Raw genomic sequence first — 24,583 nt, 5'->3', positions numbered from 1 at the left:
CTACTTTGGCATCTTTGCACCAGTTACACTACATTGTCGGCAGCTTTCACATGTGAAGGAGCAGGAATATACAAGAGTATAACTGCACTTTAACATAAAAAAACAACTAAAAATAAAATGTATTCAGAATAAATTTGGGTTAAAAAAAACAAAAGGTGAATCTCCTTTTTTTCCTTTTCTTTGCAAGTTGTTGTCTTGCTTGTACCATCTAGTAAACTGGATGTTTTTGAAGCCAAGTGTAGGCCATGCTGAGTTGAGGGGAAAATAGGGCCATCATTACAGAGATGATGACTGAACATAGACAATAAACGTGTACAAGTGTGTGTGTGTGTGTGTGTGTGTGTGTGTGTGTGTGTGTGTGTGTGTGTGTGTGTGTGTGTGTGTGGCTTTATACCGACAGACTGTGTGTTTTTGTTGGATGGATTGTGTGCAGCCAACGCTAGAGGCCAAACAAAGGAGAGTTGTTTATCCATCTTTGCTTTATAGACACTCCACTGCTGCACAACAAGCCCACAATAGAAACTCACATTCATTCAAACACACACACACACACACACACACACACACACACACACACACAGATACAATTGTTACTTGGTTCATAGCCTTGGCAATATTTGACAGGGAGTGTGTGTGACTAGCTTTGATTATGCATGACAGAGACATTGGCGTCACTGCGGTCATAGGACGCATGTGTGTGTGTGTAGGTGTGTGTCTTTGTCAAAAGTGTACATGAAGAGGGACTGATTTTACATGAAGTGGATGTGACATGTGGCCATGTGGCCGTGTGTATGTGTGTGTGTGTGTGTGTGTGTGTGTGTGTGTGTGTGCGTGTGTGTGTGTGTGTGTGTGTGTGTGTGTGTGTGTGTGTGTGTGTGCGTGTGTGTGTGTGTGATGAGGCTGAACACAGGTGACACTTTGCTTGTTTGCTTGTATGTTGATTCAAATGGAGGTGTACCATTAACTACATTCAGAGAGGGAGTAGGCCATCCTGATAGATATTTCCTGCCTGACAGAATGAGCTACCCTCCTTTTAACCACATTTATCAAGGAGGTAGGCCATTCTGTTAGACATTTCCTGCCTGGCAGATAGAGCTACCCTCCTTTTAACCGTGTGTGTGTGTGTGTGTGTGTGTGTGTGTGTGTGTGTGTGTGTGTGTGTGTGTGTGTGTGTGCGTGTGTGCGTGCGTACATCCCAGGTTTGGTAAACAATAGAGAAAGACTGAGGATGCAGTTGCAGATGCACTACCCAACACACACACACAAACTGATGAAATCGTCCCACCTCATTACCCCTTTTACTGTAGGATGAATTTGACACAAACAACAACACACACACACACACACACACACACACACAGTGTCTCTCTCTCACACACATACGCAGAACCACAAACCACATACTGGGTCCTATTATTTTCACTAAACAACAACCTAACGCTTAATGGAGGCCCTCACAAGCTGTGTGTGTGTGTGTGTGTGTGTGTGTGTGTGTGTGTGTGAGAAAACATATGAAATGAAATTGAGTGAAGCTCCAAAGTAGAATAAACAAGAATAAAGCTTTTTGATCAATATCTGAGCGGAGCTGGACACAGGGAGCGGGCTGACAAGCAGAGAGAGGGTGTAAGTTGATTATCTGTGAGCTCAGGGATTATCCCTCGCCATTCATCCTCTGTACTGAAACCTCGTCACCTGGATAGAGAAATAACTGAGAACAAACATTCCTATCTAGGAATTAGATCTATGACGTAAAGCACTACCCTTCCTTGGTCTCCCTGTGCTCCTACTCCCTGTCTTAATTTCTTTGTAACTCTCTATTTTGTTTCTACCCATCTATCCCGTCCTCTTCTGGCTGGTGTGGGCAGCAGGGAGGTTCAGATTTCAGATTGCTGGCATGACAGTGACATCAAGGCTGTGCCAAGCCTACTGTGCCTCACATCATCAGAGAGAGAGAGTGAAAGGATACTGGCAGTGTGACACACAGATCGCTCATGCACAAACACTAACCCAAAAACAAACACGTATGCAAACAGAGGGACTAAGACTGTTTGAACTGGACGTGTGTATGTGTGTGTGATGCATGGCTCAGCAAGGGAGTGTGTTTGCCAGTCATATCAGAGGGAGCACAGCAGTCCCAAACCTGCCAGTGATGCCTGACATCTTTATCCGGGCAGCCTGCCCACTTCACCCAAAACCCACCACCCATCCAAGTCACCTTGATCAGGAGGGAGATCACATATCAGGGCTTAATCACCGTGCACATGGATACTGTGTGTAGACAAACACACACACACACACACACACACACACACACACACACACACACACACACACACACACACACACACACACACACACAGAGAGAGAGAGAGAGAGAGAGAGAGAGAGAGAGAGAGAGAGAGAGAGAGAGAGAGAGAGAGAGAGATCCAAAATAATCCCCAAAGATTCAAAGTGTGACTCATCTATTTATTCCATTGAGAAAATTGGACTTACAATATTATAATCATGGAAGATAATAACAGTAAACCATGCAATCAAACTTAGAAAAACAAAACTGAAACTTCATTTTTTTAGTAGATAGTAGCCTTGCACAGCCAGCCCACAAATTAAGCTCTGCTTATTGTGACCTGGCACAATCAGGTCAGGGAGTCATCAGTAGCTGTAGACCAAAGTGACTTTGCAAGAAAACGGACGATCCAGAGCCATAAACACAGTACAACCTTCAATTAAAATGTTTAATTACAAAGATTTTTGTCATCCAAACCACTTCTTTCAAGCCTTAAACTGCTCAACTCAGTGGAGTCCGAGTGTCCTTCCAGATCAGCTTGAAAAGCTTGCAAGATTTAGCAGAAATTCAGACCAAGAACAGCCCTGCATTAAAACAGCACAGGGGGCTGCGTTGGTGGGGGTGTGTTGGTCAAGGTATAGGTCACACAGTGAAATACGATTTAGAACTATGTTCAGTTGAAGTAACAGATGCAATAACAAATGCGTTTAAAGGGTTACCAGATGCCACATCACTGCGCAATGGCTTGTAATACTCACAGGCAGGATTTTACAACTCTGGAAAGTTATCACAGCAGTATTTTATATTTCACAACAAACTGTGTTGACCCTGCATTGTTTTGCCCGAGCCACCTGCGCTGACGCACTGGCTCCATTTAAATGAATGAGGGCTTTTTCACGCAGTGCTAAAGTCGAACTGTATAACTGACTGTAGTACTGTATGAATGAAGATGCAGTAGATTATAGCATTTTTATTACATTTCAAGTTGTAACATTTTATTTCTCTGTTGCAGCCCCAATTTATGATTTTGACAGACAAAGCAAAATATGAATTCTTGCCTGATGTAGCTTAAAATAGTGTGCAATGTATTGCATGTGGCATGCTAGTGGCTCTGCGAGCCTATACATAGTCACAGAAGTGCTTTGCGCTAAGTGCTAACATCAGCACGCTAACAGACGTTTAGAAGGTACAGTATTGTTTTACCATGTTCACCATGCCTTGTCTTGCCTTAACAGCTGTGCATCAGTACAGCTGATGCTGGTGGTAATATCATTAGTTGTGCAGGTATTAGGAGAAGTAAAAACTTTGACTTGCTGGTACAAAGTTAGTATGATTCATCCTCTGGGGACCATTGATGTCCTTGAATCCTCCTTGTAGTTATTGAGATATTTCAGTCTAAATCAGCATGGCTACAAACTACCTCAGGCAGCCATCTACCATCAGGGTCTTGTACTGTAGCTGCACAGCAAAACGAACTCTGAACAGCTACACTGCTTTTTGATCTGCTTCTACTGGCTACACGACTGTGTGTAGACAAGCAAATGGAGAGGTGGGTGTGCAAGTTACTGATTAAAAAGCTGCAGGTGGGGACATACGGGGATATCATTATTATTTATCAGTTTCTTATGGCTTGTCTAAAACACCTGGGTACAGGTGTGACAGAGCTGCAGGCGTAAACACACACGCACATACGGAAACAAAGAGGAAACACATTCCTACACAGACACCCTTCTACAGACAAACCCACAAGGACCTGACACACAGAGTTGCTGTTCCGTTAGGATTTTGATATGCAATGATGGGAGTAAACATTAACATTCAGAAATTTAAATCAGCAAGATCTTTTACTTAAGACTCACTTCACTGATTAGAGGCCAGTTAATCAAATCAGCCCTTCAAACTTTTAAAACAAGTCGGGCCTGTAAAGCACTAAGGTTGGATTGCTACTCTGGAGAAGACGTTAATTACACTGGATCCCTCTAATAGAGTCACGCTGCACCAATTAAAAACAACAGACACGGAGCGGACGTACAGAGCTCATTACTCACGCAAACAACACCATTCTCACAGGACAAGGAGATTAATGGCACTCCTCTTATAGCACATACATAGGGTTTGTATGATGCAAACGCGTGCAGAGACGGCAGGGAAAACACAGTGCGCGAGTGCACTTGTATGAGGATGAGAAATTGTGAAACAAAAGTTAATATGATACACTCTTAGAGAGTTGGAATCATCAATCCTGTGCATAGAAAACAATAAAAGTGAAGAGAATCACACTTATTTTCAGTCCTGTGTCCTCGTTGAAGATCAGGACACCAGACTCATTTTAATTTCAGAGAATTTCAAAGATTCCCTGGAGGCAATGTGCATGGGGGGGGGGGGGGGTGGAAGGAAGATGAAGAGGCGATGGAGGGGGTGGTGAAGTCAGAAGAGCAAGGAACAAAAGGAAGAGTTGAAAGGAAGAGATATAGAACCGAGGGTGAAAGGGGAAGATATTCTTGAGAAATATTGTATGCGTGTATCATTTTCTTGTTACATCTCTCTTTGAGGCACAAGTATAAGGCATTGTGTTGATAATTGCATCCACACCCTTGCTGTCAGGAGCCCTTCTGATCTCTTCTGATGCATGCCAGAACATCTCCTCGCTGCCCTTTCTCTCCCTTACGCTGTCCTTCTGAAATAGCGGCCTACACGCAGCCATTGAGTGGAGGCCTGCTGTCGTTAGGACGGGGTAGAAATCCAGATCACGTCCTCTGACAGAGAAAACATTCTTCGCCTTTTGCTGGAAGCATTTCATTTGACTGAGGCTGTTCGGTCCTCACAGAGCTTCTGACAGGCTGTAATTCTTCTTTTTTTTTTAAGATTATTTTTTTGGGCATTTTAGGCCTTTATTTTGTATAGGACAGCTAAAGACACGAAGGGGGAAAGAGAAGGTGAATGACATGCAGCAAAGGGCCGCAGGGCGGAGTCGAACCTGCGGCCGCTACGTCAAGGAGTAAAGCTCTATATGTGGGCGCCTGCTCTACCAGGTGCGCTACCCAGGTGCCCAACAGGCTGTAATTCTGTCTCTTATCTCTTCAAGTGCTCATATTATGCTCATTTTCAGGTTCATAATTGTATTTAGAGGTTATATCAGAATAGGTTTACATGGTTTAATTTTCAAAAAACACCATATTTTTGTTGTACTGCACATTGCTGCAGCTCCTCTTTTCACCGTGTGTTGAGCTCTCTGTTTTAGCTACAGAGTGAGGCATCACACTTCTGTTCCATCTTTGTTGGGAGTCGCACATGCGCAGTAGCTAGGTAAGGACTACTAGCCAGTCAGAAGCAGAGTATGAGGGCGTGCCACGCTAGCAGCTAGGCGAGCATTATAACGTGTGTTACAAAGTGACGTTCGTCACAGAAGTAAAGGCTGGACTACAATAGAGCTGTTTGGAGCAGTTTGTGAACAGTGTTTTCTGTTGGAGATGGTAAGTCCCTTTGGGGTGGACTTTGGGCTTTTTCACTTTGTAAACCTATAACGTGCACAAAAAAGATATATAACACAAAGGAAAGGGAAAAAGCCAAAAAGCATAATATGAGCACTTTAAGACAGAAAAAACTCAAAGTGCTATACGGTGTTCAGCAGCAGGCTAAACTCTTTTTTCTTAGTTTAGTATTTCTCTCAGGATTAGATGAATACAGTGTCTCTCCTCGGTCATACAAAGTCCTTAATGTCCTCGTGACCTCTCATGAGGGCCGTTGACTTCCTCTGGCCTCTGTGTGTCCAGACTGTGTTAAACAGCCGGGCTATAAAAGGCAAAGCAGAGATGATAGAGGGGTGAGGGCCTCAGTGTCACTTCTGTTTCCCATTAAAAGTCTTATCTGCACCACAGAGACCCATCTGTTTCCAGACTAACAATAAAATTCTTACATCAAATCTGTAAATCTATCAAAAAGCCATCATGGCGCCAATTTTATTTTCATCAATGTGGAGCTACGTACAGTATATTTTATGACGTGGATGCCCTAGTTTTAATCAATTTTATTTTGCATTATATTCTTTATTACTGTTTTATTCATGTGCTTACACCAACTTATGTCTGTTTGTTTCTGCTTCCCTTCAGGGAAGATCTTATCTTGTAAAGTCGGCAAGATACTTGAATACTGTGAATATGAGTATTCTGTTTCATCTTATTTTCAGTTTTGAAACTTCACAAAAAGAAAAAAAGGAAATATGAATAAAATGTAAAAAGGAACGAAGAGGACGGACTGTACCATTTAAAACTAAGTGGTAAATGTTACCATATAAATTAATAAACGCAAGATGAATTAAAAGTGAACATTCTACAGCCATGCAGGTGATTTCAGCTATATAAGCTCTGCATGCTAATATGCTCACAATGCTAACATGTTCATGTCTAGCAGGTATAATGTTGACCATGCTCACCATCTTAGATTAGCATGCTAACATTTGCCAATTAACACATAACACAAAGTACAGCTGAGGCTGATGGGAATGTCATTTGTTTTGCAGCTCTTTGGTCGTAAACCAAATTACTGAAGACATTACAGTTTTGATGGAGCTAGATGAAATGTTAAGGGATCACCAATGTTATAATAACAAGTACAGCCGCACAATACCTCCTGAGGGGAACATGGATATCTGTACCAAATTGGATGGGAATCAATAGTTGTTTCACTTCAAACCACAAATGTCAACCTCATGGCAACGCTAGAGGAAAAGTCAGCAAAGTTACTAGGATTCATCGACTGAGCACCATGAATGCCTGTACCAAATTCCATGGCAATCCATCCCATAATAGTCAAGACATTTCACTGTTCCTTCTCTATGGTGTAGTCGAGGTAAATACTGTGCGTTAGCTCTGTGTGTGTGTGTGTGTGTGTGTGTGTGTGTGTGTGTATGTGTTCTCCACTCTGTGTGTGAATGTGTGGTGACAGATTGAGGGTGCTGGGAGACTCAGGGGACCAATGACACCTCTTGCTCCTGTTGCTGCTGCTGAGCGTAAGCGACACTCTCAGATTTGGCCCACTTTGGCCCCCGGCAACAAGAAAAAGGAGGTGACACTGGTTTTCAAAAACGGTACACTCACCCTCTTTCCTCTCTTTCTGTCTGGTTTAGTTACCCTCGTTTGTCTCTCTCATGTCTTCTCACAAGAGACGACTTGTAGCACATAGCTGTCTCATGCCTGAGAAGCTTTGCTACCCGGCATTAAATTGGTTCTGTGTGACAGAGAGAACGAGGAGCAGTTTGCAGCAACTTTCCACACCTCATATCTCATCACAAGAGGCGCTAAAAAGGTGCAACATTTTTTTCCTGAATCAGCAATCATTCTGAAAACTGAACACCAGTAAGTCATCCTCTGCTTTTGTTTCTTGAAGCATCAGCAAATTTATTTATTTATTATTTATTCACAAAATCCTGAAAACTCATAGTTTTGTTTTTACTCCCTCTAACAAAGCAGAAACTCCAAAAGAATTAATCTTTAACAAGGCTCAGACGATGAGCACTGTTCTACAACATAAGACCGACGAGAAGAGAATGACAGTCTGAGTTTCTCAAACTCTGCTAAATATATGCTCGCTCTCCGTACTTCCCATCTCTCTGACATGCTTTTGTCAGAAGTTGAGAACCAGGGGAATTCCGGCCATGATGAAAGAGTGCAGCTAACCCCAGAGTACACAGGGCTAGATCGAACCACGAGACCCAAGAGACAAGTGAAATCATTAATGCATCAAAGGCTGTCAAAGCAATACAGTCTGAGAGTCTGAAAGTGTAAACACAGCAGATGGCGAGCATCAAATTCTTGGACAGGCGATCCAGCCCCGCTGACACAGTATTAGCCCCTGCTGAGGTTGTTTGTATCGGCCTGTCACTGAGAGGGGATAATTGGGGAAACAGCTAGACGTATTATGAGATCTATCGTTATCGTTGTTATTTACACGCTCAAAATTCTGCTTCATTATAACTTGGGTCTTTTTTGTTGTTTTTGGTCACCATGTCTATCAGTTTTGATAACTTTACACTCAAAGAAATCCAGGAACAGGCCAAGTTGCTGCAACAAAGTTGCTACAACAAAGTGTGAGAAACATGAGCTGTTAGCATACGTGCAGGAACATATCTTCAGTGGGTGGAGATGCCCAGCATTTAAGCATGCACAAACAATTGCTTAGAATATATAACAATCAAACACTGACAGATTTAGAATCTTTTAGATTTAGAAATGTACAGGAACATTATTATAGCAGTTTAGGATAATCAATATGATCAAGGATACAGATGCAAAAAGCTCAGTTGCTGACTTGGTTAAAACTGGAGAAAAAACAAAGAAATAGGGCATCTTAAACATACGGGCTGATTGCCACTTACTTTGTTGTGTTTTACTGAACATATTATTGGTGCATCATGCTTCAGATGTAGATGTTCCCTCTGACTGTGTTATTTATCTGCCGCCCTGCGAGTCAGCAAACGACAGTGCTTTCTCTGCACAGCGTTATCTTCCAGCCCCAGTCATTATTGGGTTAGTTGCTGCTCTGAGCTCACATGAGGACACGGAGACTCACCGGCAGCATACAGACCAGTGTCAAATCTGGACAAATGCGCTCAGGGATGTGAAGATAACATGCAGCCTCACTCACTAGTGAGCATGAGTCCTTTTTTTCCCATGGATATTTCAGTTGCATTATTTAAAGGGAAAGGAAATATACTTTGTTTCTGTGCCATTATTATGCTATGGGCCATTATGTGTGTGCTCCTATTTGGCAGCTCCCGTAAACTTAGCTGAGTTGATGCAGTCATGTCAGAATATTGAGGTAGAATGTTTATCCATCAAATTCCCATTATTGAACCACAACAGAATAATGCATTCAAAAGCTTTATTACAAATAAAATAAAAAATAAGTAAAAATGAGCACATAAACTGTTGGAATAATTTGACGGTATGGCGGAAATAATCCCTCACTGCACATGAAAATTGTGTGCATGCACAATTACAGCAAGTACAGTCATCCAAAGTGGAACCAGGAAGTCTGTAGAGTTTTATAGCAGACAGTTTTGGTGATAATTTTACGCTACACTTTCATTTTCTTTCTTCCAAAATGTTTGGCTACCCTGACGGTTTGTGTACAACCTGCATGGTCGCCTGACTGCTCGCGTTTCTTCTTCCATCTAACTTCAATGTGTCGCCATGTTCTCTGAACTTTTTATTACAGAGAAAAATGATGGCCAAAACTATGAAAACAAGACCCACCTTATAGTAGTCTTCTTAAAAAAGAAGATAATTAAACAGACAATAAAGGGTGTGGTTGAGCAATACGGCTGTCAGGGTGATCCCATTTTATTCATGCTTCAATTACTGCCCGACAGCCTTGTCTTGACCCCGCTGTCACACGGTGAAAGACATGAAATGAACAAGAGAGGAAGGAAGACGGGGCTTTAATCTGTTTGGTCCCAGACTGGCTGCTCGGTCCATCCGTCTTCCTCCCCTGTCTGCCTGCTCCTGTGAGGTGCCCTCTTTAAACTGTAATCAGAGAGGCGAGAGAGGTGAGGGATGTGTTGCGACAGAAAGAGAGAAGAGGAAAGACTGAGATCTCTCGCTCTCCTATCCTCTCTATCTTCAGTGTGTGTATACTTCTTTGCTGTAACGGATTAGATCACAAGCTTGACAGCATCCATCCCATCAGCAGATCAATCAACGTGAGCCGCGTGAAAAGCCCCAACGCACACAGGATATATCAATTAAGAGGGAACTGCGTGTGTGTTAGGTGTGTGTTTTAAGTGGTTGCACAAACCTGATTAAGTTTCATAAAAGGCTGCTATCAAGGAAAGCAAACACATTCTCCTTATCTTACTTGAACTGAAATGGGTCATCTGCAAGGGGAGGTGGACAAATTAATAGAGACACCGCAAAAAAAAAAAAACATTTTAAAAATAGGGCTGCAAATAACTTTTTTAAAATAAATTATTTATATTTATTTATATTAGTCGCTTATTTTTTGTAGTCTATATAAGCTCAAAAAGCATGAAAAGTGCACATCACTAATAATTATCCAAAATAGGCTAGTTGATTAATGTACTACTATTTCAGTACTGCTTAAAATTGCTGAATATATGTAGATGTCACCAAGAAAGTGCACAAAACTGTTTTCCTTCTACTTATTAACTTTAAATATTTATAATATAGTAGGCATTAGACATGATCTGCTTCGTAATCCATACTGCAGGCCACATGTCAGTTTCATATAAGTAAAACATCTTCACACACACCTAGAGCTCCTATGGTCACAGTAATACAACTTGTTATGGAATTGTTGGGTCTTTGTAAATTATAGAGTGTGGTCTATCTGTAAAGTGTCTTGAGATAACTCTTGTTATGATTTGATACTATAAATAAAATTGAATTGAATAGAGCTCCAGATCGATGGCAGTGGATCACCGGCTGAAAACATTAGGACAGATTTCATTACAACGATAATCGAGGAAATCAATGGTGTGTGTAAGGGTGTGTGTGTGTAGGAGATATATCTATAATCGAGACAGAGATCAAACATTTCATGTGTGTGAACTCACCCATATGACTATCTGCCTTTTTGTGTGAGCATGAGGGCAGTGAAAGAGTGTGTGTTTGATTTGAGGAGGCACCATGCCAACTGTACTGTATGTGGGGCCCAGGGGGGTCAAGACAGGAATGTGGAATCCTCTCTCTTCCTTTAGGTAAGTGGTGTGTGTGTGTGTGTGTGTGTGTGTGTGTGTGTGTGTGTGTGTGTCTTTTTCCTTGGGTTTTGCTTAACTTCCTGAATGAAAAGAAAAATAAATTTGGCCTGCTTTTGCTGCTGATTAGAAACTGACCACTGTGCCCACTTTCTCTTCAACATGAACAACTGGATCTACCTGATATGTGCGGTCATCCAGCTGACTCTCAATATACAGTCAGTCCCCAGCCGCCCTGCTGCTATTGATGTCCTTGGGAGAAAATATTCCCTCTACTTCTCTCTCTCTCTGCCTTTGTTGCAGACACATGAAAGCTCAAACTTGTCCTGCATCGCTGCTGTTCCTCTCTTTTCATCTGTGAGGAGCAGCAACTGTACATACAGCAAGAAGAGTTCCAAGACTTCCTGCTTTTTTATCAGCGTTTGTACACAGAACTACCAGAAATTGCTGCATTTAAGATGTGATTTCTTACACTTAAGCTGTAGAAGTTTTGAAGTTCTGTCACTTAATATATTAACGTATATTTAAAGAAGTTCCACCTTTTGGGATATAATTGGCTTTCTTGCTGAGAGTTAGATTTTTTTGATATTTTTTTATCTTTATGCTAAGCTAACCCGCTGCTGGATGCAGATATGAGAGTGGATTCAATATTCTCATCTATCTCTCAGCCAAGAAAGTGACTAAGCGTTTTTCCCAAATCTCAAACTATTTCTTTAACACAGAGAGCCATGTTTGACTGATTGTTTTCTCATTGCTTTTGCCGGTTTCATATGTTGTGAAACAGGCTGGACTACGAGCTGAAATCCTTTCGTTCTTTAGAAGTATAGGAGTTCACAATACGTCAGTCAGCGCACATGCATGTGTGCGCCTACACACAATCCACAGATGCAGCATTTTTAATTCACTTAGCAGAGCTAACACACTCATTTACCTTATGCAAATGAGAAAGTTATAAACACAAGCAAAGCAATAGTAATAGAGGGGCATTGCCTAATCAATCATGGTGTGTGTGTGTGTGTGTGTGTGTGTGTGTGTGTGTGTGTGTGTGTGTGTTAAGCACCGCCATGCTCAACCCTTCATATGCCTACAAAAACTAATTCCCAACAACACAGATGGCACAAACAAAAACATGACAACGCGGCACAGACTCTCACTCATCACTGCGCACTCGAGAAGCCCCTGAGCAGAGGATCAATCACTTCATGAGGGAGAGGATAAAACGGCATAAGAGAAATGAAACTGAAAGGAAAGCATGTTTAAACATGCACCCACACACACACAAACATTCATCCAAGTGTGTGTGTGTGTGTGTGTGTGTTTGAGCTAAGAGCCCAGTGTGGAGAAATAAAGCAGCTGCAATCCAACAGCCACAAACACAACAATGACTCATCCTTGTTCATATCAAACAGCCACTAGTTGTAATTCCCACACACACACACACACACACACACACACACTCACACACATACACACATACACACATACACACTTGTATTACTGTGACCATAACTGAGCCAGTCTGCTAGCTAACCAGCAACCATCTAGATCTGCTTAGATTCCGTAGAAACTGGTCAAACATCCAGAGCACACACCTCAGTGTTAGCACAGGGGCTTCCTGTGTTAGCGTAGCAACAATTTTGTTCCCTTTGCAGTCAGACTGTTTAGTGCAGACATGAGACTGTTTCCAGTTTGTTGTATCCAAGTAAACTTCAGATATTGTTTTGTCAAAAGTCATTTAAGAGGAGGCGCTTGCTGTTGAAAAATCCTCACACACATGCGTAACATCTGTAAAGCTGAGGAGGAAACATGCAGAGCAAACTAAGCAAGAGGAGATTAAAAGAAAGTGATAGGGAAATCTGGTATTATTACGGAAAAACACCAGCACATCAATAGACAATGGATTTCCTTAATATGCCGGTCTCAACGGTTTACAATAAATACATAAAAATATTCCTGAATTACATACAGTATTGATATTTTAAACTGCACCGACTTTAAGTCACAGGTTTCCAATAAACCGCAGCTTCTGGTTTTTGCAGTAAAGTAAGAAAAACAGTCCTAAAGTGCAGGATCTGCCTTCCACCTCATCATCTCTGCTGTAAGTTGCAAAATGAAAAAGGCAAAGAGGCCTTAAGAACTGGAGGACTCATGTAATATGCATAGCCACTAGTTCTTTGAGTGTGTTTGTGTGAGGTGAGTGAGTGAGTGTGTGTGTGTGTGTGTGTGTGTGTGTGTGTGTGTGTGTGTGTGTGTGTGTGTGTGTGTGTGTGTGTGTGTGTGTGTGTGTGTGTGTGTGTGCGCGTGTGCCAGGGCTTTCATGGCAGGATGACGGAGGAGCAGGAAGAGAAAGGGGACAGGAGAGGAATAAGAAACAGCAGAATGTGTTTTTGGACCCTGCAACGGTTCTCCATTTGATAGAAGTGAAAGGACAGAGTCAGTCCAGCAGAACAAATATGGAAAAGTAACATAAAAATAAAGTGCCGCCACCTCTCCTTTCAATCGGTCTTCGTTCATCTTCCTCTGCCAACATGTCATTTGTTGCTTGCTACCGTGACACAACTCAGGAAGGCGTAACCACATGCTTGGACAGTTTCTGTGTGTGTGTGTGTGTGTGTGTGTGTGTGTGTGTGTGTGTGTGTGTGTGTGTGTGTGGGGTCCAAAAACCGGGGAATACAGTATACTTGTGGGGTCTGCACAGCCTTGTGGGGCCCAAAATGCTGGACCCTACAAGGTTAAAGGGCTGTTTGAGGGTTAAGACTTGGTTTTAGGATTAGGGTTAGAATTAGTTTATGGTTAGGGTGAGGGTAAGGGTTAAGGTTAGGCATTAAGTTGTTAAGGTTAGGGTAAGGGGCTAGGGAATGCACTATGTCAATGACGTGTCCCCACAAAGATAGTGAAACAACTGTGTGTGTGTGTGTGTGTGTGTGTGTGTGTGCAGAAGCAGAGATAATCAAAGGGGTTCCAGCATATACCGAAGATAAGGAAGGAGGTTAATTAATATTGTAAAGAACATTATTATCAGAGGAAAAATCTCTTAAACATTCTGATATTCTTGCCTCTTCACATTTGAGGAGGAGGAAAATATCAAAGCACAGGCGCCCTGTCAAAAGGCAGCATTAAAAATAGATTTTAAAAAACTGTTGATCTCAGACGGCTGCCTCAACACACGGTCTATACCAGAGCTCTCCAGTAAATGAAAAGAAAATAGATCAATTGGACAGGATGAAAGTTCAGTCTTAATTACAGTCCAACTCTAATTGACTGGTGGACCACTTACTGTGTTTTTTTGGGTGATGTATCAGTGAGCGAGCCGAGTGCAGCCATGTTAGTAATTTCAGTAGACGTCAGATTTGACCAATGAGTAAGCTGAGCATACACAAACACACGCAGGCTTTGATTCATAATTATACATTGGGCCTAGTTTACCCATTTGCAATAATGAGAAATTCTGTAATACAGCAGCGAAACATATTAGTGAATGAATCAAACACGCCATATGTTTGTAAATGCTTTGTCAAGTTTGCATATGAAGTGGCCGTGTAGAGTTTCTCCAGTAAATATTAATGATTTCTGTGTAAATCTGCTCCTGCCTTGTGTAATTAATGAGGTTTGTAAAGCTAGAGCACAAATCCAAAGAAACTGTTCAGATTGCTATGTGTGAGGTCAGATGTTGAGATCACATTACTGTCAACAGCAAGAGCAAAATGCAGCTCTGATTATACAAAAAAGTGACACACACACACACACTCTTGACTGACAAGACACACATCTGTGATTAATGTCTGTTGTCAGCGCGCTGTGTGTCACAGGTGAAGAGGTTACAATGTCAGCATCACTGCATAAACTGGGTCACATTCAGTCAACATACACACACACACACACACACACACACACACACACACATACACAAGGACAGAGACACAAAACAGAGCAGGTGCTTGTGTGTTGGAGCTAAATCTACTTTTCAGTCTCTTATTCTTGTGGAATATCGGTGAGATTCGGCGGTGAAAAAGTTATCCTTGCAAAAACCATACTTTTGAGGCATCCAGTCGAGCTGGCTGACTCATGATGAAACAGAATGAAATATCAGTGATCGACAGAAAACAAACAAAAAGAGGTTTGGGGTTCTGATCATGGTAAAGACGTGCTTATAGGGAATACTCTCTGCAAGGGGGGAGGAGTTAAGAAAAAAGGATTAAAGAAACAATTAGATGGAAGATGGAGAAGTGACCGGTAAGATAAAGGAGTATGAACGCACGCACGCACGCACGCACGCAAAACTGGTCAGGAACGGCTACATTTTGTGCCTGAAGGCAGCTGGAAGGAGTTCAAAGATGGCAGAGATAATCAAACAATGCTTCAGTGATGTTTGCTCTTTAAGAAAACATCTCTCACTCAATCTGAGACTCTGTAGGAAAACATTTCACAATACTAACGGTGATATGAACGATGGTCCAATCATCCTTCCTTATGCATGATGAAAGAAAAACTCGTCTAATTGTTGGAGGGACATGTTCTGCTAATAGAGTGTGCCGCTCCAATCCAGCCTCAAATGGAAAAAGTATTCATCTGTATCTGAGATATCAGTGATTGACAGTTGGCACAGGTACCATATGGGCTCCAGAGCGGCGACAGCAGCACTGAAATAACACAGCAGGTGCTTTGATCAAAGCAACTTCCTATTTTCATCACCATGCTTCAGAGGACATCTGCATAGCAGCTTTGCCCAAGGGAACGCTGACACAGCAGGCTGGGCTTCCTCAGCATCAGCACAATGAAACTGGATTGAAGAGTGTGTATGCGTGTGAGGAAACGCGTAGGAATTACACACTGCCTTTCCGTTCCCAAGCAGCCAGGGTCGGGGTAAAAAACACAGAAGGACTCTCTCTGATGGAGATTCAGATAAGAAGGCACAGTTTCAGAGGGTTGCACAGGGGGAAGCCTCAAAGGGAAATATTCACTGGGTACACCTGGGATTGGATGGAGTTTAGCTGGAAATAAGAAACTTTTTTCAGCCAAAAGTAAAAGATTATATTCCTTCAGAGTCATTTTTATTTATTCTGATGAGACTGCAAAATGTGTTCATTCAGTGCTAAGAGCAGCAAAAGGGTCACAGTTTTTATTTAAATACAGTCCTGTGGATGTAACATCTGCAGATATCAGAACAATAGTCTAGTTGTTACTGACGTTGTTGTGCGCCCATGTACCTGCCTCTCTACACACTCAACGACACATCAAATACTGCTCTTAATCAGTGGTTGACAACATGGGGGTTGGGGTTGGGGTTGGGGTTGGGGTTGGGGTTGGGGTTGGGGACAAGTGTCGCAAAATGAAATCTGAGGGGTTGCAGGATAATTAACAAGCCAGTAAAAATGGGTGGGGAACACGTTTCAACTACACAAAATTATACGTTTGGAAAAATTATCTAAACGTACTTAATCTACTAAATTGTAAATATTCTACTTAACCTCTAACAACACTAGCCACCTACACATGATCAGAGTTAAAACCGCGAGTTAGGGCACAGAGCATATTGCAGACAGGGAGGCAAAGCGCAGCGCAGGTACTGTATATGTTATCATTGCTTCTGGTTTTGGCTGCACCTTAAAAAGGTCAGCGGCAACAAAGTGTAATTTTAAATAATTTGAATTTTGAGCGCAGCGCTCGGCGGCAATTCTGAGAAGTGCACCACGCCAAGGGTAGCGCTTCCCCCGAGTTGTCTCCACAGCTCTCCCTATAGGAAAACAATGGCACAGCCAGCGCAGAGCGGTTTTACAGCGGATCATGTTTAGGCAGCTTGAGGCTGTACTTGGGCACATCGGTGCTGAAAAGCTAAATGTTAAATCCCATGCAATCCCGGAAGTGGAAGGTCGTGGATATAGACTAATTCCTAATTAAAAGTTAACATGCTAATATTTGCATCGTGAGGGGGACATGAATGTTTGTACAAAATTCCAATCAATCCATCTAATAGTCGTTGAGATAATTCAGTCTGGACCAAAATGGTGGACCAACTAACCCACCATCAGACCGATAATGCCATGCTTTTTGTTTAAACAATCTGAAAAGATAATTAATGTTTTCTTGCTAAATACCTTTGATGAGTTTGCTTCATTTTATAGTGTCACAAGCAAGGACAAAGTTGGGAACTACTGCTGTAAATTATTTCAAATATGAAAACCAGCTTTTTTTTTTTTTTTTTTTTAAAAAACACTTTTTTTTTCCAATTATTACATAAAACAATCGTATTCTCTATTTTACAAATAACCATAGAAAAACAATCCCAACAAGAGAAAGACAAAGACAGACCAAACCCCAAATCAACCTGACAGACTTGTCACAGACAGACGGACAAAAAAAAAAAAAAAAAAAAAAGTGCACCTAACATTCCTTATTACAGGACTGACCAAGGGCAGGTGTAAACATTTATAGTTCCAGTTCCAGACCAGGTAAATGAAAACCAGCTTTGTACATCAACTAGGAAAATCTACATTTAGAAAATAAAAATACTTAATACTTTAGGACTTCACCTCTGTATAAAGTGAAGCCACTAAAAAAATACATGTTTCTTCAATTTGTTGTGCTTTCAGCTTGGGAAACTGCTGTTTTCTTTACTCGATGTGTGATGTCTTGAGATAAAAGGACTTCAATAGGATCTGGACATTTTGGGAATGTTTTGATGCTGCCGCACATGGAATATTTCTCAAATCACAGGATCCCTCGTTACCACCCCTGGAAAATTTGGGTTTACATACTTGTCATTTTTTAAAAGACAAGTAACCAAAGAGTGCTGCCAAATGCGCGCACTCAAAGTAAAGCCAGATTTTACTTGTGGTTTCACATTTATTGCTGAGAGCCATTTCTCTCCAGTTATCTCTCCATGTAAGAATAAAAAACCACAAGCACCACAAACATCTGCGACTGTACAGGTAAGAAAAAAACACTGTGGTTTACATTTCTTTCAAGAGCAGAAAAACACCGCTTCAGGCCTATCGCTTTCAAGTCCTCAACCCAAGTCACTCCCAAAAAGCTATTTTCACACAAAAATGTTTGTTTTTTAAACTGGATGAATACTACTCACTTGCACACCACACATCAATAAAATGAGAAAACAACAGGCAATCAATGCAGCTCATAAAATCTCCAGCACATTTTTATGTAAGCACATCATGTAAATGATCTCCATATATTAATATGGCTATATAACCCTGCAGGAAAACAGCTGAGATTAAGCCTGTATGTGCTTGTACACTCAGCCGAGTGTGACATGTCTTCAGCCCTGAACAGATAACTGCACTGCGAGAATCTGTCTGAGCGTTGTACCACGACGAAACCCCAACGTGATGTTCAGCTGCTTCTGTCAGCGGATGAATGTGAATAAATTGAAATAACTGGGGAGATCTGCAAGAATGAAGGATAAAGTCACTGTCACTGCTAAAACTTTAGCTAGGTAGAAATTAGGTTTGTGTGTCATTAATGAGCATCAAATCAGTAATGCTTGTATTTATGTCTTTACCCTGTAAAGTGTGTGACTTTGTATGTGAATTTCTGTCTGTTCATTCTCCACACCCACACCCACACACCCCCACACACACACACACACACACACACACAGATCCTGACCACTAAGATGAACAGGCCGATGAAATATGCATGACAGAAGAAAAAGCTCCCCGCCTTAGCACACAGAAATGTTCTGCCTCCCTCTCTCTCGGAGCATAAAACATTGATGTTTCGGCGACACAGCAGCTAAACCTCTGGATGGAGCGCTGAGCTGAACCAGTGGAGGGCTAGCAAGTTCACATCTAATTCTGTACTTCACCCACGGGACCACAGGGCTGAGAAAAGAAAGAGCCGGGCAGTTTTAACTCAAAAAAAGGTTTTTCCTAGTTCAAACCAGCCGTCGGCTATGTGGCGTGCAAGTGTGTGTGAGCTGACATGACGGAATTGTTGACATGTAAGGTCATGTGCTCCTACTTCTAAGAGAACATACAAACCTTTCTGGGTTGTGCCTCCTACGTTCTAGCTGTGTGATAGCAGCAGTGATACAGCAGATGTTGTAAATGAAAACAGAAAGTGTTTGTTTTTGGAGGCGGGCTGTATGAGCACAGTTTAGAGGAGATGGTAAAATGATTCAGCCTCTAGTTGATGCTGTCATGCACGCTATGAGTGCAGACTCTTTGTGTTTATATTTGTCAAGCTGAATAATGTTCACATATTGGTACATCTACAGTATATGGTGACTTTTTCATTGTAATATTTGAAGTTCCCCTCAACTCTTATGTGATTTTGTGACCTCACAACTGGTTTGGAAGGATCATTTTCCAATATGCAACTTACACAAGTGTGATGTGGAAACATGAAACCTCCAGTGCATGTACACCGAGAATGGACTTTTCAGTGAAGTGGGAGACATCTTTAAACTTTAGAAATAAACAATATTTGCACATACATAGATTATGGATTTTCCAATATAGTTTTAAGATTTTTTTAACTAGTTAATTTAACTTTTCTGTGAAAATAATCATTGTTGTATTTCAATATTGTAGTTGAATCCTACAGATTCAGACAACAGACTAAAGTTGTGAATTCTGACCTTCTATGTCTAATATAAAAACAATGTTTAATCTTTTCACCTATTACCAATATTTCATGTGTTAATATAAGCCACATGATACAATGTACAAATAAAAAAAGTACAGAATTTTTGCATTTTTATCTGAAAATCTTTCTTTTGCTTCCTTCAATCCTACTAACAGCTTACAAATGCAAATAAACTTTCTACCCAATACAACTGGGACATTTCAGTCCAAGAACTCTGCCCATCAAATTAACCCGCCCCTGCCTTCCTATCTGATGATTTTATTGGTTTACACTTTTGATGCACTGCAATTCAAAGTGACTTAATTCTAACCCTTACCCTCGTCTTATCATATTTCAAACATATCCCAAACCTTAAAACCTAAATGCAAAATGGCCTCACTTTGTAGGATTTGTCTTTTTCTTTTTGTCCTCACAAAGACTCTCAGCAGTCATAAGTACACACACACACACACACACACACACACACACACAGCTCCTCTCCTTGCCTGTCAGCGATACTGTAGAAAACACAGGGTTTAAAACAGGCTTCTATTTGCAAAGGGAAAGTTGACAAGCGTCTCGTCGGCAGTTCATTTCTCCCAATCTGCTAGAGAACACACACACACACCTTCAAATACAACACTGATAATATACACCACAAAGAAAACTATTGTTCCTAATCTACTTGTTTAAGTTTATCAGCCCTCTTTGCTGGCACTCAACACACACTCACAAACACACACCCTTGTAATGCTGGGAAAACAAACACTTTTCTGATCTGCCTTCCTCTGGGCTTCATGGGCTCTCTGTGAAACCTCTGTCTATCTAGACATGAGTTGACCTGGAAACGGAACTAAGGCCCGGCTTCTAGCTGTGCATTGTTATTTAGCAAAGTCTGTCGCAAAATACACACAGCTCTACAGCACAGAATGGGATTACACACAGAGACACACACAAACACACACATTCACAAGAGACTTGCTTTGCTGCAGACTCCTTCTCATTCTCCGAAAGCAACATTGATCTGATTCTGGGGTCAGACAGAGAAGTATTAGAGTCTGGCTGTAAGCAATAAGTGCCACTTTAAACACAAAATTAACAATGCCCTGTGCAAGTTCCAGTTTTGTCAGTAAGGATTTAACCTGCCCAATGAATTCAGCTTATAATTAAGCTCAGTTAAATGCCACATGCAGGGATTTAAATTAGCTACTCAATATTCTCAAGGATAGACTACGTAATTGCTACTGAAGCTAAACAAATGAGTTTGTGGATCAGTTGACCTGAAGAACAGAGAGAGCAGTGACTTTACACTTACTAAGGCAAACTGGCAACAGACGTGTTTGAAGAGCTTAAAAAAAAAGGCAGAAAATGGCAGGAATGTAAAGAAAAAAAGAGTCACGGGTATGCTACGGTGCAACATGTATAGGAAAGTATGTTGGTGTAACTAAAGCACACAGGAAACGTATTCTGTCATGTAACAGAAAAAAAAACATTCATACCAACTGCCATTAAAATGGTTAAGGCAATGCACAAGGCAAGACTGTGAAGGCCGCCACTGAGCAGTGACATGAGCCTCTATTATGGGTTTTTAAAGCCCAAGCGCTGACAAGACTGCGCTTTGTTTACGAGACTACTTCTCTGTTTGAGTGAAAGTGGAAGCCTGATAAGTCACATGTAACCCTGAACCAATGACCTGTGTTAAGGAAGCATAATTGTCTTTTTACAGCAGGCTCTAAATCTATCCTTGCCTTCCCTTTGCTGGTTCACCCCTACAAGTGCTATGCAGACTCTGGTTGCCTAGCAGCAGCTGTCCTCGAGTTGTTTCTTTTTTTTTTGACTGATAGGCAACAAAGTCTGCTCCTTTTCTACAATATAAAATAAGCAACGCTATCAGTGCTTGTATCAGAGCGGCTCTAAGGGTGAAAGATGGGATTGTGAAGGACGACTTCTACTTGAGAGGCACAGGGACAGTGCAAGACACTGGAATTATGAATTGTACACAGATGCAAAACTTGACATGTTTTTTAGCTATTTGTGAGAAGGATGTCCTCTATCTGTCTGTATCTAATATGATGTATACAGTATGTGGGTAATCACATCTGTACCAACCTGCAGCCATCTGCATGTATCCAGCCAGGGTGCAGATCCTCCTCTCACATCCTCCACTGGGCAGGAAGATGGTGATGATGGCCAACAGGGAGCTGACGGCCAGCAGGGCACAGCCTCCTGAACAGAGCACCGCACTGGTCTGAGGAACACAAACACAGAATCATTTATTTACAGAAAGTAGGCCCAACACCACCCTGGCTGACACATATACAGTTGCACATAATGACAAAAGGGAGCACATTCTTTTTCTGCGGAGAGTTGCTTGTTCTGTCATGCAGCCACAAACAAACGTGTACATGTTTACCATCCTGTCAAATAGTTATGATTCATCGCTTCCTTTGAAAGCCAAACGTCTGTGCTTCGGTCAGGTCAGATTGTGCAATCTCACAGTCAATCCTCCTAACAGGTTAATGGCTCTCTCAGCTGGAAAACAGCACTCCAAGGCCAAACAACAGGGCACTGTCCCTATTCATTACATCTTTGCTTAATCACAGACACATGCTGCAAGCAAGAGGAGCAAAACAGAGACAGGAAGCACTATCACACACACACAAAGGACAGATTCACTCACAACTTCTTTTTTTCGGGTTGGGGGTAGGCTTTTTGGCCTTTATTTGATAGGACAGATGATGAAAGGTTAAGGGGGTAGAGAAAGGGGGGATGAACCAACCAGGTGAGCTACCAGGGCGCCCCCACTCACAACTTTTTCTGATGAGCAATAATAAGTATATAAATTCGTACAAGCAACCTGCATGTTTTCTTCTCCAATTGCGAGGAACGTGTTTGTACAATGTCCCCTTCAGTGTTTTGACTGGCGTTTCACTCTGATCAATGTCCTCCTGCTTTGCTCTTACAGAGAGACTCCTGGGAAAGTGTGCATTCCTGGACGAGGCAGCTAAGTTTAAAGCCCTACAGCGCGTTAGCCCTGAGGGAGTTTGTGCATGTTTGAGTGTGTTTCCACGCAACCTGTGTGTCTTTGTGGTGCTGTTTGATCTGCATAACCTCTCAAACCGACTCTCCAGCTTCGATAAAGCTGCCACACATCCACCTCAACACATTTTAAAACATGTCTGTCTTGGTGGGTGCAACCCGCTGACACAGTCAGAAAACCGCGCCACATTAGTGATTAGCATGCAGGCGGGGGCGATCGGAGAGAAATGTCTAACATGCACGAGGGAATTACAACCGCAAAACACATGTCATTATGCATGTCACTGATGTGACTGGAGGAAGGATGAAAGCAGAGTGATGTTCATGCCTGAATGAAGCTTTAATTAGCTTGTTCAGGGTGTTTGGCAGAAAGGCAGAGAGGGCAGCAGGGAAATATTGAAGTGTTGGTGGAAATGATGATGATTGTTATTTTGCCCTTTATTTGTCCAGGTTTGTTTTCATACATAAACAGTGCCTTTAGTTTAGACACATTCACATGTGGGTTACAGATCAGCTCCTTGAGAACTGCTGGGAGCAAAGTGCCGAGCACAACGACATCTTGACCGTGGCAATTAAAGCTATAGTGCGTAGTTTCTGTCGCCCCCATGAGGAATTCTAAGTAATGACAACAAAACTGTCAGCGCATCCACATGATACAAGCCTTCTGTGATCGCGCACAGCCCCCACCCCTCCTCTACGCAGTTGCTAGTAGCCAAGGAGGACACGGAGGATTAAAAACATGATGGACTCTTCAGAAGAGGTAATTACCTTCGCTCGAGTTTCTGCGTGCAAAAGTCGCCGGACGCCACAATCTTCTAAACAAAGCCATACTGAGAAATACAGAGAGAGAGTTGTGTGGAGCTTAATTAGCTTTGTAGCAACTCATTTGGCGATGGCTTGAATGTAACGGACGTTCACTAATATAGAAAAAGTTACGCACTAAAGCTTTGAGCAAAGGAAGAGCATGTGCAGAATAAGAACAAACTCCTTCAGGAAAGTGTTTTTATTGCAAATCAGTTTAAAAGAAGTTTAATTTGATCAAATTTATAATTTAAATGTCATCATTATTCAGCACAGTGATTATGTCTCAGTCCTCTAGCAGCACAGCGTCTGGTCACAATAGTTTCCTTTGAGATGGCGGCTGCGTTCTCAACTAATTAATTAACTTTGATATTGGCCAGGAGACAGCAGTACATATATTCATGGTCCCCAGTGGCGATCCAGATACGTGGACTTTGATTAGAAACATATTTGTGATACGTCAAAAACAAACGTAATCCGCGACAAAATACGTTTCCCTCAAAACGTAATTTAGAATGCAGTTTAGTTGTATGGGAATGTAATTTTTAGGAAACAGGACTGGCTGAGTAGGCAGCCCACGGTGGGTTTTTAGTGCTTTTTTAACTGAAAACAGGTGTCTTCTGAGGCCAAAATTGTGCTATGAGAGCACTGAGAATGAACCAAAAAAGTAAAATTGCGTGCCGTAAACAATGACCTAGGCACTGTTTATGTATGAAAGCAGACCTGCACTACAATAGAATTTGTACAATCCATTGTTTTAGAAACAATCTTACTTACTTTTTAACCTAATCTCACTTTACTTCTACTTAACGTTTTTATTTCTTACTGTTAGTAGCTATTGTATGTTCGCTCTTTTCTTACTCTTTTTTTTACCTTAAATTTGACTGTGAACAACTGCAACTAAACAATTTCCCTGAGGGGATCAATAAAGTATTCCGATTCTGAAAGACGCTATTAGACTCCCTAGTGCAGAGAAGAACTGCTGATTTGGACGGTAATTGTCAGGGTTGATCAGAGCGACCCCCCCTCACATAAAGTAGTTATTTGATCCATTGTTAATATGTAAGGGATAATGTAGAGCGGGCGCTGATAACTGTTATATAAAAACAACAGACCGTAGAATGCTGTGATAGACAAATCAGAGTCAAGTAGGGCCTATT

General features: G+C 41.7%; 1 protein-coding gene across 1 annotated transcript in view; it reads right to left on the bottom strand.

Annotated features, from left to right (window-relative positions):
• Positions 1-24,583, bottom strand: part of LOC116058164 (transmembrane protein 211) — a 106,051-nt gene that overhangs the window by 55,076 nt on the left and 26,392 nt on the right. The window contains exon 2 of the mRNA XM_031310872.2: positions 21,693-21,831. Within this exon, the coding sequence (XP_031166732.1) occupies positions 21,693-21,831 (139 nt within the window). The remainder of the gene's footprint in view (positions 1-21,692; positions 21,832-24,583) is intronic.

Source organism: Sander lucioperca, chromosome 13 (genome assembly GCF_008315115.2).
Source record: "Sander lucioperca isolate FBNREF2018 chromosome 13, SLUC_FBN_1.2, whole genome shotgun sequence".
NCBI classification, from domain to species: Eukaryota; Metazoa; Chordata; class Actinopteri; order Perciformes; family Percidae; genus Sander; species Sander lucioperca.
Note: the sequence above shows the minus strand (reverse complement) of the source record. Positions and strands in the feature narration are given on the sequence as shown.